At 31.2% G+C, this 13,760-nt stretch overlaps 1 protein-coding gene across 2 annotated transcripts in view; it reads right to left on the reverse strand.

Moving 5' to 3' along the window:
- Tecrl (trans-2,3-enoyl-CoA reductase like) overlaps positions 1–13,760 on the reverse strand; it is a 106,637-nt gene that overhangs the window by 22,916 nt on the left and 69,961 nt on the right. For both annotated transcript variants that reach the window (XM_004849667.4, XM_004849666.3), the window contains exons 5-7: positions 12,827–12,942; positions 8,296–8,401; positions 7,034–7,106 (exon numbers count right to left, since the gene is read on the reverse strand). In XM_004849667.4, coding sequence (XP_004849724.1) covers positions 7,034–7,106; positions 8,296–8,401; positions 12,827–12,942 — 295 coding nt within the window. The remainder of the gene's footprint in view (positions 1–7,033; positions 7,107–8,295; positions 8,402–12,826; positions 12,943–13,760) is intronic.

The following is a 13,760-nucleotide window of genomic DNA, read 5'->3' on the forward strand; positions in this document are numbered from 1 at the left end:
AACAATCCAAGAGGAAGAGATGACAATCATAAATATATATACGTGAAACACTAATGCCCCCAGCTATATAAAACAGATAATAATGGACATGAAAAATCAAATATTCACTAATACAATAGTAGTGGGGTACCTCAACACCACACTGTCACAAATAGATCAACTAGAAAAAATAAGCAACAAAATACTAGAACTCAATCAAACTCTTAAACAAATGAACTTACCAGATGTTTACAGAGTGTTCCACCCCAGAAAATCAGAATACACATTATTTATTTGGGTCATTCTCCAAAATAAACCACATACTCACTCATAGAACATGTTTAAGTAAGTGCAAAGGAATTGAAGTTATCCCCTGTATATTTTCAGACCATAGTGCAATGAAATTGAAGATCAATAGCAAAAGAAACCACAAGAATTTCATAAACATGTGGAAATTGAACAACACACTTCTGAATAACCAACCGGACAGAGGAAGTTAAAGAAGAAATCAGACAGCTCCTATAATTAAATGACAATGACAATACAACATAACAGACTCTATGGGACACAATGAAAGCAGTCTCATGAGGGAAATTCATAGCAGTGAATTCTCATATTAGGAAAACCTAGGGAGCCCAATTAAACAACCTGATGCTGAACCTCAAGCTTCTAGAAAAAGAAGATCAGGATGAACCCAAAGCTCATACGTGGGAAGAAATTATAAAGATCAGAGCAGAAATTAATGCAATGGAGATTAAGAGAATGATAAAAAAAATCAATGAAACCAAGAGTGGTTCTTTGAAAGAATAAACAAAATTGACAAACCCTTAGCCAACCTTATCAGTAAAAGGAAAGCAAAGGCCCAAATCCATGCAATTGGGAAGGAAAAGGGTGAAATTACAACAGACCCAGCAGAAATCTAGAGGATCATCAATACCCGCTTGGAGAACCTATAAGCCAATAAGATAGAAAACAGAAGAAATGGACAGATTCCTAGTTTCATATGTATTACCAAAGAAATATGAAAGTATATTTTAGTGAAAGGACTGCATAAAAATTTTGCATGGATATATATGTTATAAAATACATACCCCCAAAACACACATAGATTAGAAAGTTGATTTTATCGTGTACATAGATCACATTATAAAATAAAATAAAGTGATGGAGAACATTTTGGAAATTAAAAAATGTACAAAGAAAGTACAGTAAGTACAAAATCCCATCTGTCATAGATAACTAGTTAAAATTCTGATTCCTTTTAAGATATTCATTTCTTGTGTATTTTTACAATACTTGATAGAATAATTCCATAACTCCCTTACTCTTATACATATTTTCCTTCTAATTAAAAATTGATCTCTAGCTAAATTATAACATTTGGATAATATTTATTTTTATCTATCATTATTACTTTATTTATACCTACTCTTTGACAGAATTTCACTTACTTAAGAACATTTTAGAAATTCAAATGGCAAACACTGCACTATATGGTTTTGATGAATTAAATACAAAACCAAATACAATTCTTAGTGTGATAGACTTGGGATTGTGACGGGGAAGCAGATGCTAATCACAAGATAACAAATGGTAGTTTGTGATTGTGATAAGTGCTACCAAAAGGAGTTGTGTATCAGTGAACTGAAAGGCTGAAAAGAAGGACTTTTTATCAGAGAGATAAGAAAGATCTCCTTTAAACACATGATTGGGCTTTGATCTGTAAAAATGTTTAGGTATTACTGCAGACAAAAGAATGAATCAGAGCATTGTAAACAGTATACAGTGAATATTACTTTATTCTTATTTATTTAAAAATTTATGACTGAACATGGTGGAGCATGCTTGTAGCCACAGCACTCAGGAGGCTGAGGCATAAGGATCACCTGAAGTTCAAGGCTTGCCTGGGCTACATAGTGAGTTTGAGTCCAGCCTGAACTACATAGGGAGACACTGTCTCAAAAAAAAATTAAACAAATAAACAAAAACAAACCCCTAAAAATTTAATAAGAATACATAGTGTTGTGATGAAAACAGATATTGAGTGAAGATTAATCTTAAAAATATTTTTCATAGTTATTTTTAAAAACCAAAGTTATAGGTAGAATACATTGAAACAAACTTTGTAGAAAAACTTCATAGTTAATAGTTTTTACAATATTTTAATATTTAAAATAATTTACTAGTGTAGAAGCTATTCTAATAAACCTATTATATTTTAATAATTTGTATATTTCATGCTTTGGGGCTGCAGATGTAACTGTATTAAAGCACTTGCCTATCATATGTAAAACCCTAAGTTCGTTGTCCAGAAGTGAAAAAAAATTGCATTTAGATGATCAAAAATAACCTGTTAGGCAATTATTATTTGATTTTCTAGATTGGGAGTAATGGAATATTTCTACTGTTGATTAATTTTCAATAAAATGATTATTTACCTTGTAATATCATACATGCTATATAGAAAGTGATTTCTTTAATGGTATGTGCACTGGGAATGTATATCCATTATGTTTTCATTCAAAAACTTATGTATTAATATACAGCTGTTATTAATTTTATCCAGTTAAATTCATTGCAAAAAGGTCCTGATGAGGACTATGAAGATGTAAGGACTAGCATAGCACATACAGAAAGAAGAGTGCTAAAAAGAAATACAGTTGATATAGAGGCAAAGAACAGCCATGTAAACTATGACAATGTTTACAAAGATTTAAAAAAATAAAAATCATAACTGAAAGAAAAAGCTTGGATGAAATTCATGAGTATGTAAATGAAATAACAAATATAATATACAAGTATATGCTGGAAAAATTAACTCATATGGTAGAAACACTGTTTGCTCTTTTAAAGAAAATTTCTGACAGGAAGCATGCAAAATCTAGATCAATTGTTCGTTTTTCCAACTTCAATTACCTGAGCCTAATACAGAACATTACTGAAGTAAAATACATTAAAAAAGAAATTTCTTACCTGTTTAATTACAATGCTCTATAATATTATAACTATGTTGCTGAAAACAACTTTTATATGCACTGTTTCATCTCGTTACCTCATCATAGTTTGTTTTGTAATTAATATTATTGTTTTTTCTTTTTAACTCAGCAGTTATTTAGCAGTGTTTTTATCATTTCTAGATTTGATATTTGTAGGGTTAAAAAATTTTTTTTGTAGCTATGTTGCACTTTTAAGTTCTATTTTATATCTTTTAAAGATAATGTAGTTTTGACTCTATATGCTTTGGGTGTAGTATTGAATATTTATGATCTAAGATATGATCCGTTATTTCTGAAGTAAATATTTTATCCATTGTAATGAAAGAGTACAAAAAGACAAGGGCCATGTGTCAACAGTCTCAGGAAGAGGTAATAATTTCAAGGTAAGTTCATTTGCAACATATATACAAAAAGTGAAATTTCAAAGAAAAAATAAAATCTAATTCATGACATATTTGTGACAAATTAGAGAACTCTGTAATGTGGACAAATTTTACTAGTTTAAATTAGACACATAACACATAATTTAAGAAATGGATCAAAACTCAGGAACAAATTGATATACTTTACTGCTTTTGTTGTTGTTGCTGTTGTTTCATAATAATGTCTATTCTTCCTTAGGTTATTGCTTTCTTTGTCTAAACTGTAGATTCTATCCTAGTTATTTGCTGAGTAAACTTGGAAAAATCCACCTGCATTTGTAAATGTAGCTACAGCATCAAATGGAGAAAAAAGTAGTACATTATCTTAATCATGAAATGTGATAAAATATGTCAACTGTTTTGCAAAATGACAACAGCACAGGAAGTAATATAATAGTTAACTTATAGCTACTTTATTGGGTGAATGAAAGGAAAAAGTAATTTCTCCTGCCATGTGCTGTTGAAGCAGGTTCATTCTCCATGGTTTCCATCCACAGTTCCATCACGAAATGCCTGTACACTCAGAAATGTGCAGTTCAGTTGCCCTTAAATCTTTATGCAATATTGTAAACTGAAAGTTTATCCCTTTTACGGTTACAGAAAGATAAATCCCAACTGCACACAGGGTGTGGAACAAGATCACTATACTAAATGCAATGAAAGCATACAATTTATTCTGAGGAATTAACTAAAATCAAAATTCTGAATTTAAGGCTTGTAGTAGTTTTTTCTTCTACTAGGCACAACATAATCCCAGGATAGATGCTCTATAAATATTTCTTGATTGAAGGAATAGATGCTTTATTCAGCTCAGGTTGGATAACATTTTAATAATCCATTAAATCCTTGGAGAGGGGAAACTTGTTTACATCAGTAAGGTTTTCATGTGGGAAATTTTATCATAAAATAAAGATAAACAGAATAAAATTCTGTTTATTTGCATGTGATTATATTTTATGTATTATTTTAATGATAAAAAATTACATAATCATACCCCAACAAACATATCAAGCTAATGCTCGTTCAAATGCTATTGTAATGGCATAATGAGATACTTTTACACTGACGAACAGATGGAATGCTCACTTTTAACTATTTTTTTAAAAAAGAAATACAAAGACACTTTTGAAACTACGGGTAATCCTCTCTTTGGGTTGTTATATGAATCTTTAAAAATGGTCATGTGAACTAAAACTGTACAACGCGATTTTAGCATTCAATGAGGAAATTTTTTTTCCAATTTCAAAATCATTGTTATAATACCGAAACTCTCAGTATCAGTTATAAATTCATACAAAAAGAAAAATGTAATATTACTAACATTTATGTAGTTTAAGAATTAAAAAAATTAGAATTATTGAGGATCAAAATGTTTTATTTCCTTACAAAATAAAAACATTGAATATTTCAGAAGCACATGTCTTCTTGTCACGGAAGGGGTGGTTCACGGTGTGAATCATTTCAGTATCTCATTGAATCATGTGCACATTAGGCCTACAGTAACGGGACTTTTCTAGGGCTGGTTTAATGCCACATGTTTCTCCTTGTACTTTAAGTGTAAGAACTGCCTCCAAGGATCTCTTGAAAGTACATATTGTGCTGGGCTTTTGAGTGAAATATTTATATTTTTCATCACACTTTCTAATTTTACCTTTAGCATTATAACTTTTAAAATTTTTCCCCTATATTGGGAATTGAACCAGGGGCACTCTACCACTGAATATATTCCCACCCTTTTTTATTTTATTTTATTTTATTTTGAGACAGGGCTTGCTGAATTGCCTAGGCTGTCCTCAAACTTGTGATCCTCCTGCCTCCGCCTTCTGAGTGCCTGGGATTGCAGATTTATGCCACCAAACAAGGCTATCACCTCTTGTTTATTTGCTGCACATTCATCTTTGTTCCATTTCTCTTTCAATTATCCACTAAAAATATCATGTATGTTATTACAGGAGTATAAGAAAGCAAGATGTTTTACAGTTTGTAGATGAATTCAGTACCAGATATGCAGTTGCCAATTAAGGTCAGACATGATTAGCCATAGTGTGTGCATCTCTGTATTACACAGTGTCACATGCATTGTGGAAGTTGTGGTTTATACATTTACATTTCACACACTGTCGTAGCTAAAATATGAACCCCAGTGCTAAGAACTGGTATTATTTAACTGAACCATAATAACTGAAATCTATGTACATTCGAAACATGCAAAATACAGACTTCCTATACAAAATACTTTCCACTTGAAGGAAGTGTTGGAATTCAGTAGATATTTTCATAAAATTTGACTCCTTCACTTTATGCATTTAAGGTTATCGAGCACAGTGAAATTAATTTTTAAAGGCCTTTTGCCCCCATACTACACTACACTACAATGGGGAATATACATAATACTGGGTTTTCCAATTTTTAAAAGGGCCATTTTACAATTTCAGCAAAAATTATCTTTAATCAATGTTGTATGATATTAACAAAATCAATCTCTATTATTATTTGGTATGGGATGTATTATTTAGTACTTTTCACAGGGTCCTCTTACTAACATAGTATGGAGCAAAAGTATTTCTTCCAGAATTAACTGCATCTTGTCATAAAAGATTTAAAAGTCACTTATACGAGAGCAGGAATTTCCCTCTTCAATATTAATATTAAAGTTTAGGAGAGGGTTAACATTTTAATAATTGCAATTTGTTTTTTACTTCACAGATTTAGCTTAGTTTATTGAATATAATAAAGACCCTGAATAAGTCTCTTTTTTTTTCAGCAAAAAAATCATTAGACCAGATTATTTTCTAAAATTTAAAATAATGACTGAATACACCATTCATTGACATTTTTATCTTAAACTTTACAAATAAAACACAAAATAATTTTAAACATTTAATTCATGGGCTCTTTTTGTGTGCTTTTTGGACTACAGCAAAAGCCTAGAAAAGAAAACTGCACCTGAAATAAAGAAATGAAGCTCCTTGATTGGGATAGGACTACTTTTCTGAGGTTAGGAATTGAGGTTGGATTGGAGCCACTGCATTTTCCTCCACATTGCAATCCAAGTCAGGGGAAACCAAGATGTTCAATAAATTAAGTTATAGGACTGAACCAATATGTCACAGGGAAAATTACCAGTTTTTTCTCAGTGAATCATATTTAAAATAAAAAATATTTTTATTGAATTTCAAAACTACTCACAATAGGTTAATACCGGATAAATATGCAATTGTGTAGACTTTTATCTTAGTATTTACTGTTTTATTTTATTAAATTTCCTTTTGAAATTTTACATTCAACTAATAAATTTGCTAGATTTCCTACATAGATGAAAAATTCAAATATTATCGATCAAAATTTAGTGTTTTCTGTCTACATAAGAATGTAATGGAGGGCTGGGGATTTAGCTCAGTGGCTCCGTGGCCTGCTTCGCAAGTTCAAGGACCAGAGTTCGATCCCTGGTACCAAAAAAATATATAATAATAATAACAATAATGTAAAGGATAACACAGAAGTAGTTTAATACTGATTTTTTTTAATCAATTGTTACGTTAAGAACGCCATGTTGTTCATTTTTGTACGTGATTTAAAGCAGAGTTTTGAGGTTGTAATTTAGTATGGGCTTAGTTGTGAGAAAATTTTACATACATGGTGGTGTATAACGTGGATGATTAACGTAGTACGCAATCCAAGAAGTGAATCCCCAATATAATGCACAACCCTACAAATTAAACACAGCAAAATAAAAGTTATGAAAGATATAATTCATCACTACCATAAACATTGATATCACACACTGCAACCTTTTTTGAATGAAATATAGTATATTGACTAAGCTGGATAAATAAAATACTTTTGTCTCCAGTAAGATAGCATTTTAAAATTAGCTTTTTGGGATGAGTAGAGAAGTACTTTCCTATGCTCCACTCCTATTAATATTAATGGATATTTGTGACCTAGGCTGTATATACTCTTACATTTCAGATTTCAAGAATGGCTTTGTCAATCAAGTAGAAATATGAAGAAAGTAATAAAAATACTAATTGATATTTGTATGATATATTCTAACAGTAAATGACTTAAACAATGAGATATTTAATCATTAGAAATAACATATTTTGATTTATTAGAAAAGGAAATTACTTAGATTTAAGAGTATCAGGCAATAACATTCTCATCTTACTCAGATCTAAAAATTGTAACATTTTCTGTTGAAAGAGAAAATGGTCTAAATGATTTCTTAGGTACTAGCATTCTGGAGTTTATTTTATCAAAACAACAATAGAATGGCTGCTTTGTTGAAAAGTTTAAAAAAATAGATATTTACCAAAAAACCAGATAATTTTTGTAATGATACACATTTTTGTAAAATAAACTTTAAATTGAACATTATTTTAAACTTTAATTGAAAAATTGAAGTAAAATATACTATCTAAAGTACATTTTTAATTAATTTCTCATTTTTCATCGGCATTTTAATGCTGAAAACTGTTTTTTGGAAGAGAAAATACACCAACACCACACTGACAGATGACATAGAAATATGGAGTATAATATCATTATAATCACACAGATGTATATTTGTGGGTTATTCATATGTGAGGTTCATCCTTTTCAAGTGGCACAGAATGAGTCTGAACTAATTGCTAAGTACTCCCCAAATGAAGTATCTACCTTCTACCATAACGTCACAGCCAATCTTTCTAGGCAGTTTCTGCGGAGGGTAGCTCAAGTGAAATAGTTCACCCACACAACGGCATCTGAGAAGCGGAATGTTCAATATATCCTGACACATTTACACAGAAAAATCTAGTGTAGAGGGGTAAAAACATAATTTAATGTTTTGCAAATGATCTAATATATAAAATTTATCAATAAGAATTTAAAATATAAAATCCATTAATGCCCACCTTTATTAAATTTTTCAAAGGTGTATGTTCTGCAGAAACTTTGTGAACAAGTAAAGTTTCCAAAATATACCGGATGTAGTGTATGCAATGACAGAAGCAAGCCAAACTGGAAAAAAAGAAAATAAAATGTCAAATTTTAATTCCATCCAACTGCTGGCTTGCCTAATGGATGAAATATTTAAATATCTTATTAGGATAAAAAATTGTATTAGAGTATATTCTGATAATGAAGCACAACTACTTAATATTTTACTCTAGAAATTTAAAAAATTTATTTAATAATGTCATCTGTTATGAGACTGTAAGTTTACTTCTGATGGTACAGAAATAATTTATAATACCAATCATAAACTGTTATGCTCACACTCGTCCCAGGAGTAAGTGTAAATACACTAACTCCAGATGTGTTCATTTCAAAATGCCTCAAGATTAAAGCACACAATTTACAAGTTTTAAAATATCTAAAACCTACTTAGAATGCATTTGACATTTTATAATATACAGAATAACTTCTTAATTGCCTGGTTGGCCTTTATCAATTACTAAGATTGTAAAAGTCTGAGTTTCATTTTCTACGCACTCATAATGCAGCATTTAATTTTTATTAGTTTGTGCTTTGCCTTTATTCCATCTTGTACTTTTTTATTTTGGTATGGTTTTCGTTGTGCTCTAATCTACCACCATTTCTTGCCATTTTTTCATAATGACTCAAAAATAAATGTCAATTCTGATTTACAGTGATATAGTTTTCATTAAGATCTGAAGCTATTTTGTTATAAGGAAAAGATGAAAATCTCAAAAAACTTTTTCAATATTAAGATAATTAGTAAGATCTAAGACATACTTTAACAGGTTGAGCATAAAAGTCAGTGTGTAATTTACTCTGTAAAAATGGATATTGAGTTTATCAGACTGAGAGTTTATCAAAAATGAATTAATGATTTTTAGTAACAGTGACTTTTGTAAAAACAAAAATAAATAAACACTAACCTGGTAAATCAGCAATGAATCTATCATTTTTTCTTTCATAAAAATATAAGCATGTTCATATTACGTGAGATACATGTTTTATATGATGTGTATATTTACAACTAACATATTCTAAAAAGGTAAAGATAACAAGTGATATGGGTGTCAGGGAGTGTGGTTAGCATTCTAGGCAATAGGACAAGAAAAGCAAAGGTCCTGATATATACATTTGTCTTGTAAATTCCATGGATTGGTAAAGGAATTGATATCTCATACCTTCTTGATTTTTTGTGGAAGTAATTGTGAAAACCCCTGAGTAATACAAATTAACATTTTGTAAGAAAATAGTAAATTTAGGTTTAAGCTTAGCAATATAACCAAAGTTTGAGTAAGAAATTATGCTTTCGGGCCAGGGATTTAGCTCAGTGGTTCCGCCACCTGCCTTGCAAGCACAAGGACCCGAGTTCGATCCATGGTACCAAAAAAAAAATGCTTTCAAGCTAAAGTACCTCAAAATTAGATTGCTTGTTTTATATTATCCCACAAGGACATAGAGATCAGCGTAGCACATGCAGCTTGAGCTTTACAGCTGACAGGCTGAATGCCACAGGGCACATCACTAGTTGCTCACAAAGTTTCATTTCATTCTAAAATACTATTATTCCATTCAATTATGTGTGACTTTCTATAAAATACATTTATTTCTCTCTTCCCAGTGCTAAACTAACTGTAAATTCATAAGTATGACTTGGTTCAATTATTTTTTCCAATCACAATATTTGAAATTTTCGTATCTTTTATTGATTAAGGTTCAACACATAAAGGATTCTGAAATAAAGCACAGCTTCAATGTTACACAGCTGTAAGGAAAGTAGTGCACCAAGTTTCAGTTGAAGAAGAGTAAGGAAACGTTTACGTAATAAATTGATATTCAAAAATACTTTATGCACCTTAAGGTTCTGCGGTAGATAAGTCCTTAAAGAATCAAAGAAATCTGTGGTGCTAGAGTCCAATATAGAAATCAGATTTTTGTATGATTTTACCAAAAAACATACTTTTGAGCTTGGCATGGTGAAGCACACCTGTAATCCCAGCACTTGGGAAGCTGCAGTGGGAGGATCACAGTGAGTCCAAGGCCAGCTTTATAGTCAGTTCAAGGCCAGCCTGCACTACAAAGCAAAACCCATCTCAAAAAAAACTCTATCTATCTATCTATCTATCTATCTATCTACTATTTTGATTGTGATATGAGTAAGAATAACTTTGTAATCTTAACATTTGTGGCAATAGGTTTTAGCATTTGAAGCCTGATCTTTAACTTGAATGACGATATCCTGAAATTGGAGGTCCTTAGAAGCCTTGAAATTATTTCTATAAATCTTTGCTAAATTTCAAAGGTAGTTTGTGTATATATGTCTGAAATAATTTCATATAAAGATAACATATTTGCTCTTTTGGAAAAATCTGCACCGATACTTTTTACTAAGCATGCTAAGTTTGTGTTAGGAATAATAACCACTGTCAGGATGCTGCTAAAAAGAATTCCTTTTTCAGGCTGTGCCCCAAGTCTGGTACATGCTATATACTTTCTCTAAAAATAAAAAGGGTTCTATTACCTCCTCCTTCCAAACTCTAAACTTCAGGCTATTTCTAAATGAATTAAACAAAACTTTTCACTTAAGAAAAAGAAAGAAATTAATACTGTAGATGTTTGTTTATTGCCACAATCTCCTTGCTTCTCTTCCTGGCAACACTAAACCTTCTTTTTCCTTCTATAATTTACTAAACTACTCTGTACCACAGGTCAATTCCATATGAAAATTTCTCAAATTCAATAGTTGAAATTTGATTCAACCCTTGAGGACAAAGGAAAAGTTTTCATGTCACTTAGAAGTGCCATCTTGGAACATCATTTAGGTTAAGATTTCTCCTTTCACTCTTTCCGGATATCCAAGGTAAAATATATGTGTGTACTTAGTCTCTACTCATTCAAACATTATGTTGGGTATTTCCTGTAAATCAGGGAAGGTATTGAACAGTGAAAATAGACTGGGCATCTAAATACATCTATTATAAAACTTGAACCCGAATGAGGGAAATACAGAATATGATTCTGTGAACATACACTTTTCAAGTAATGAGTTCCTTAGAGGAAACTCCTATTAACAAGGTCTTTGTTTTGGAAGGAGTAGAAATGGTTATCTGAATAAGAAATATTGACCTTCTTCTATTTGAAGTTTGAATAATAGAAGAAAAATAGGCAATGAAAGTTTAGGCTGGGGATGGGCTGATTCGATGCCTCTGTGTGAGTAAGAAAGGCTTCAGTGGACTTCAGTCCATGATTAAGAGCTTGAGAGCACTTGATTCAGCTGAAAAAAATCCTGATCAATGAAGTTCTCCATTATCTAGTATCCATAAGACCTTAATATTTATACTTTGTTTCTTAATTAACCTGAAGTATTTTGTAATACATGGCATTTGATCAATTTCTGTTTTCTTTCAACAAATTTATATCCCAACAGCCTAATGTGACATTTTAAATAATCATATTTTCTGTTTAATTTGGCAGTTGCTTACATGTTATTCTTACAATACACTAAATAATCACAGTTGCACAGCCTTCTTTGATTACTGTTCTATTCTTATTTTTAATTATGGCATACTTCAAAGTGTTATTTGATTTTAGATTTTGACTTACTAAGGTAGCCTATAAAACTTTTCACTTCTACTTATTATGGAGGTCAATATTTTTTCTACTGGGACATTGCCAATATTTTTTTGTCTGTTTGAGACACTGGGGATTGAAACCAAGGCCATCACACTGAGCTACATCCTCACCCCTGTTTGATATAATTTCTTTTGAGACAGGCTCTCAGTAAGTTGTCCAGGCTGGGTTTGAACTTGCAATGCCCTTGCCTTACTATTCTGGGCGCTAGGACTACAGGTAGGTGCAGTCACACTGGGCTTTGCCAGGAATTTTTAAGGAAGTATTCATGTCTTGAGCCCAATATATGGTTTTCAGGCTTTTTAGATTTAGCCTTCTTTTGATGATATCTCTCAATTTCCCAATCTATTTTCTTTACCATGGTCATTATTACTTAAATCACCTCTATTGGAGGTATACCTAAGAGCCCCATGTTTATAAATTTGCAAGATTGTTGAATATGCTATTTATAGTTCCTAAGTTGAATGCTCCTGTATTTGAGCCTACTTAATAAGGTTTATAACCATCCTTTATTGATATAGAACCTGCTTATTGCAAATGATCTCTGATTTACAATGGTTGGATGCATAGTTTTTGATGTTACTATGATATGAATGTCTCCCTGTCACTACAGGTTTATGTCCAATTCTGAATTTCTGTCTTTTCCTAGGCTATGAATATGTAGTATGAAACTCTTCCAAATCTGAGAGGCAATAAAAAGGCACAGTTCTGAAAATCAGCTGAAATCGGATCCTCTGTAGTGTACTGTGTTGCTAAACTCCGATATCCCATACATTAGACATATTAAATTCATTTCATGTCTGATTTTTATGATATATGTATTAATATGTTACTTACTGTACCACTGGATGGCGTAATCTTCTAGCACTTTCTTTTATGTCGTATATATATGAAATCCTCAAGTAAAAAAGGAAATATATTAGCAGAGGTCCTGTGTATTCAGCCAGAAACACCTGAAAATAAGAAAGTTCTTTATATTAAACAATAATTTTTATAGAATATTTTGAAGGATAACTTGTATTCTTCAGCATTTATTTAGTGCAAGAATTGGGGACATGATCAGGTGATTAGTGATTGTTTTAAGGAAAGAAAATAGATGCTAATGCAAATAAATCATCCTTGGAAGAAACAGCTGTGTTAATGAGAATAGATAATATAAAATTTTTATTTAAAAATGAATTTTGGAACTTTTAAAATAAATAGTATAAATATAAAGGACACTTTATTTGATGAAACAAACTCTTTTAAATATATTTTTCATGTTTGCTTAGCCCACTATTCTTTCATTTGTATTTCCCTGTCACTGACTGGAATGGGCTAAAGCATGCACTTTTCTATTAGTTTTCCTTTTTCTTTACATTTATTTTCTTCCCATGACTCTACCATCTTTAACTCCATTGCTTTTGCCCTCATTCCCATTGAATTAATTCAACCTTCTTTTCCTGAAACCTTATGCTTTAACTCTAATGGGTCTGGCTGTGTAGATAAGAGGACCGATGTCTGAATGCAAGAGTCTGGAGGGATCATATGAGTACAGAGAGATGCTTGACCTACAGGGACAATAACAAAAAACAACAACAACAACAAAAAGAAAACAAAACAAAACTAGAAACAGATTGAATAGAGTTTAATTAGCTGACTAGCTTTCTGATAGTTTTTTGGAATCTGATAACTGCTTTGATTTTTGTTTGATCCCAGGTTAAAGACTCCCTGGAATATTTAGTCAGAGAATGAAAACTAATTTAATCCTAAAAAGCCAAAGAGAAGAGAA

The sequence above is a fragment of the Heterocephalus glaber genome, unplaced genomic scaffold, assembly GCF_053883595.1.
Source record: "Heterocephalus glaber isolate CG9 unplaced genomic scaffold, H.glaber_assembly_v1.0 deba00001509, whole genome shotgun sequence".
In the NCBI taxonomy this organism is placed as follows: Eukaryota; Metazoa; Chordata; class Mammalia; order Rodentia; family Bathyergidae; genus Heterocephalus; species Heterocephalus glaber.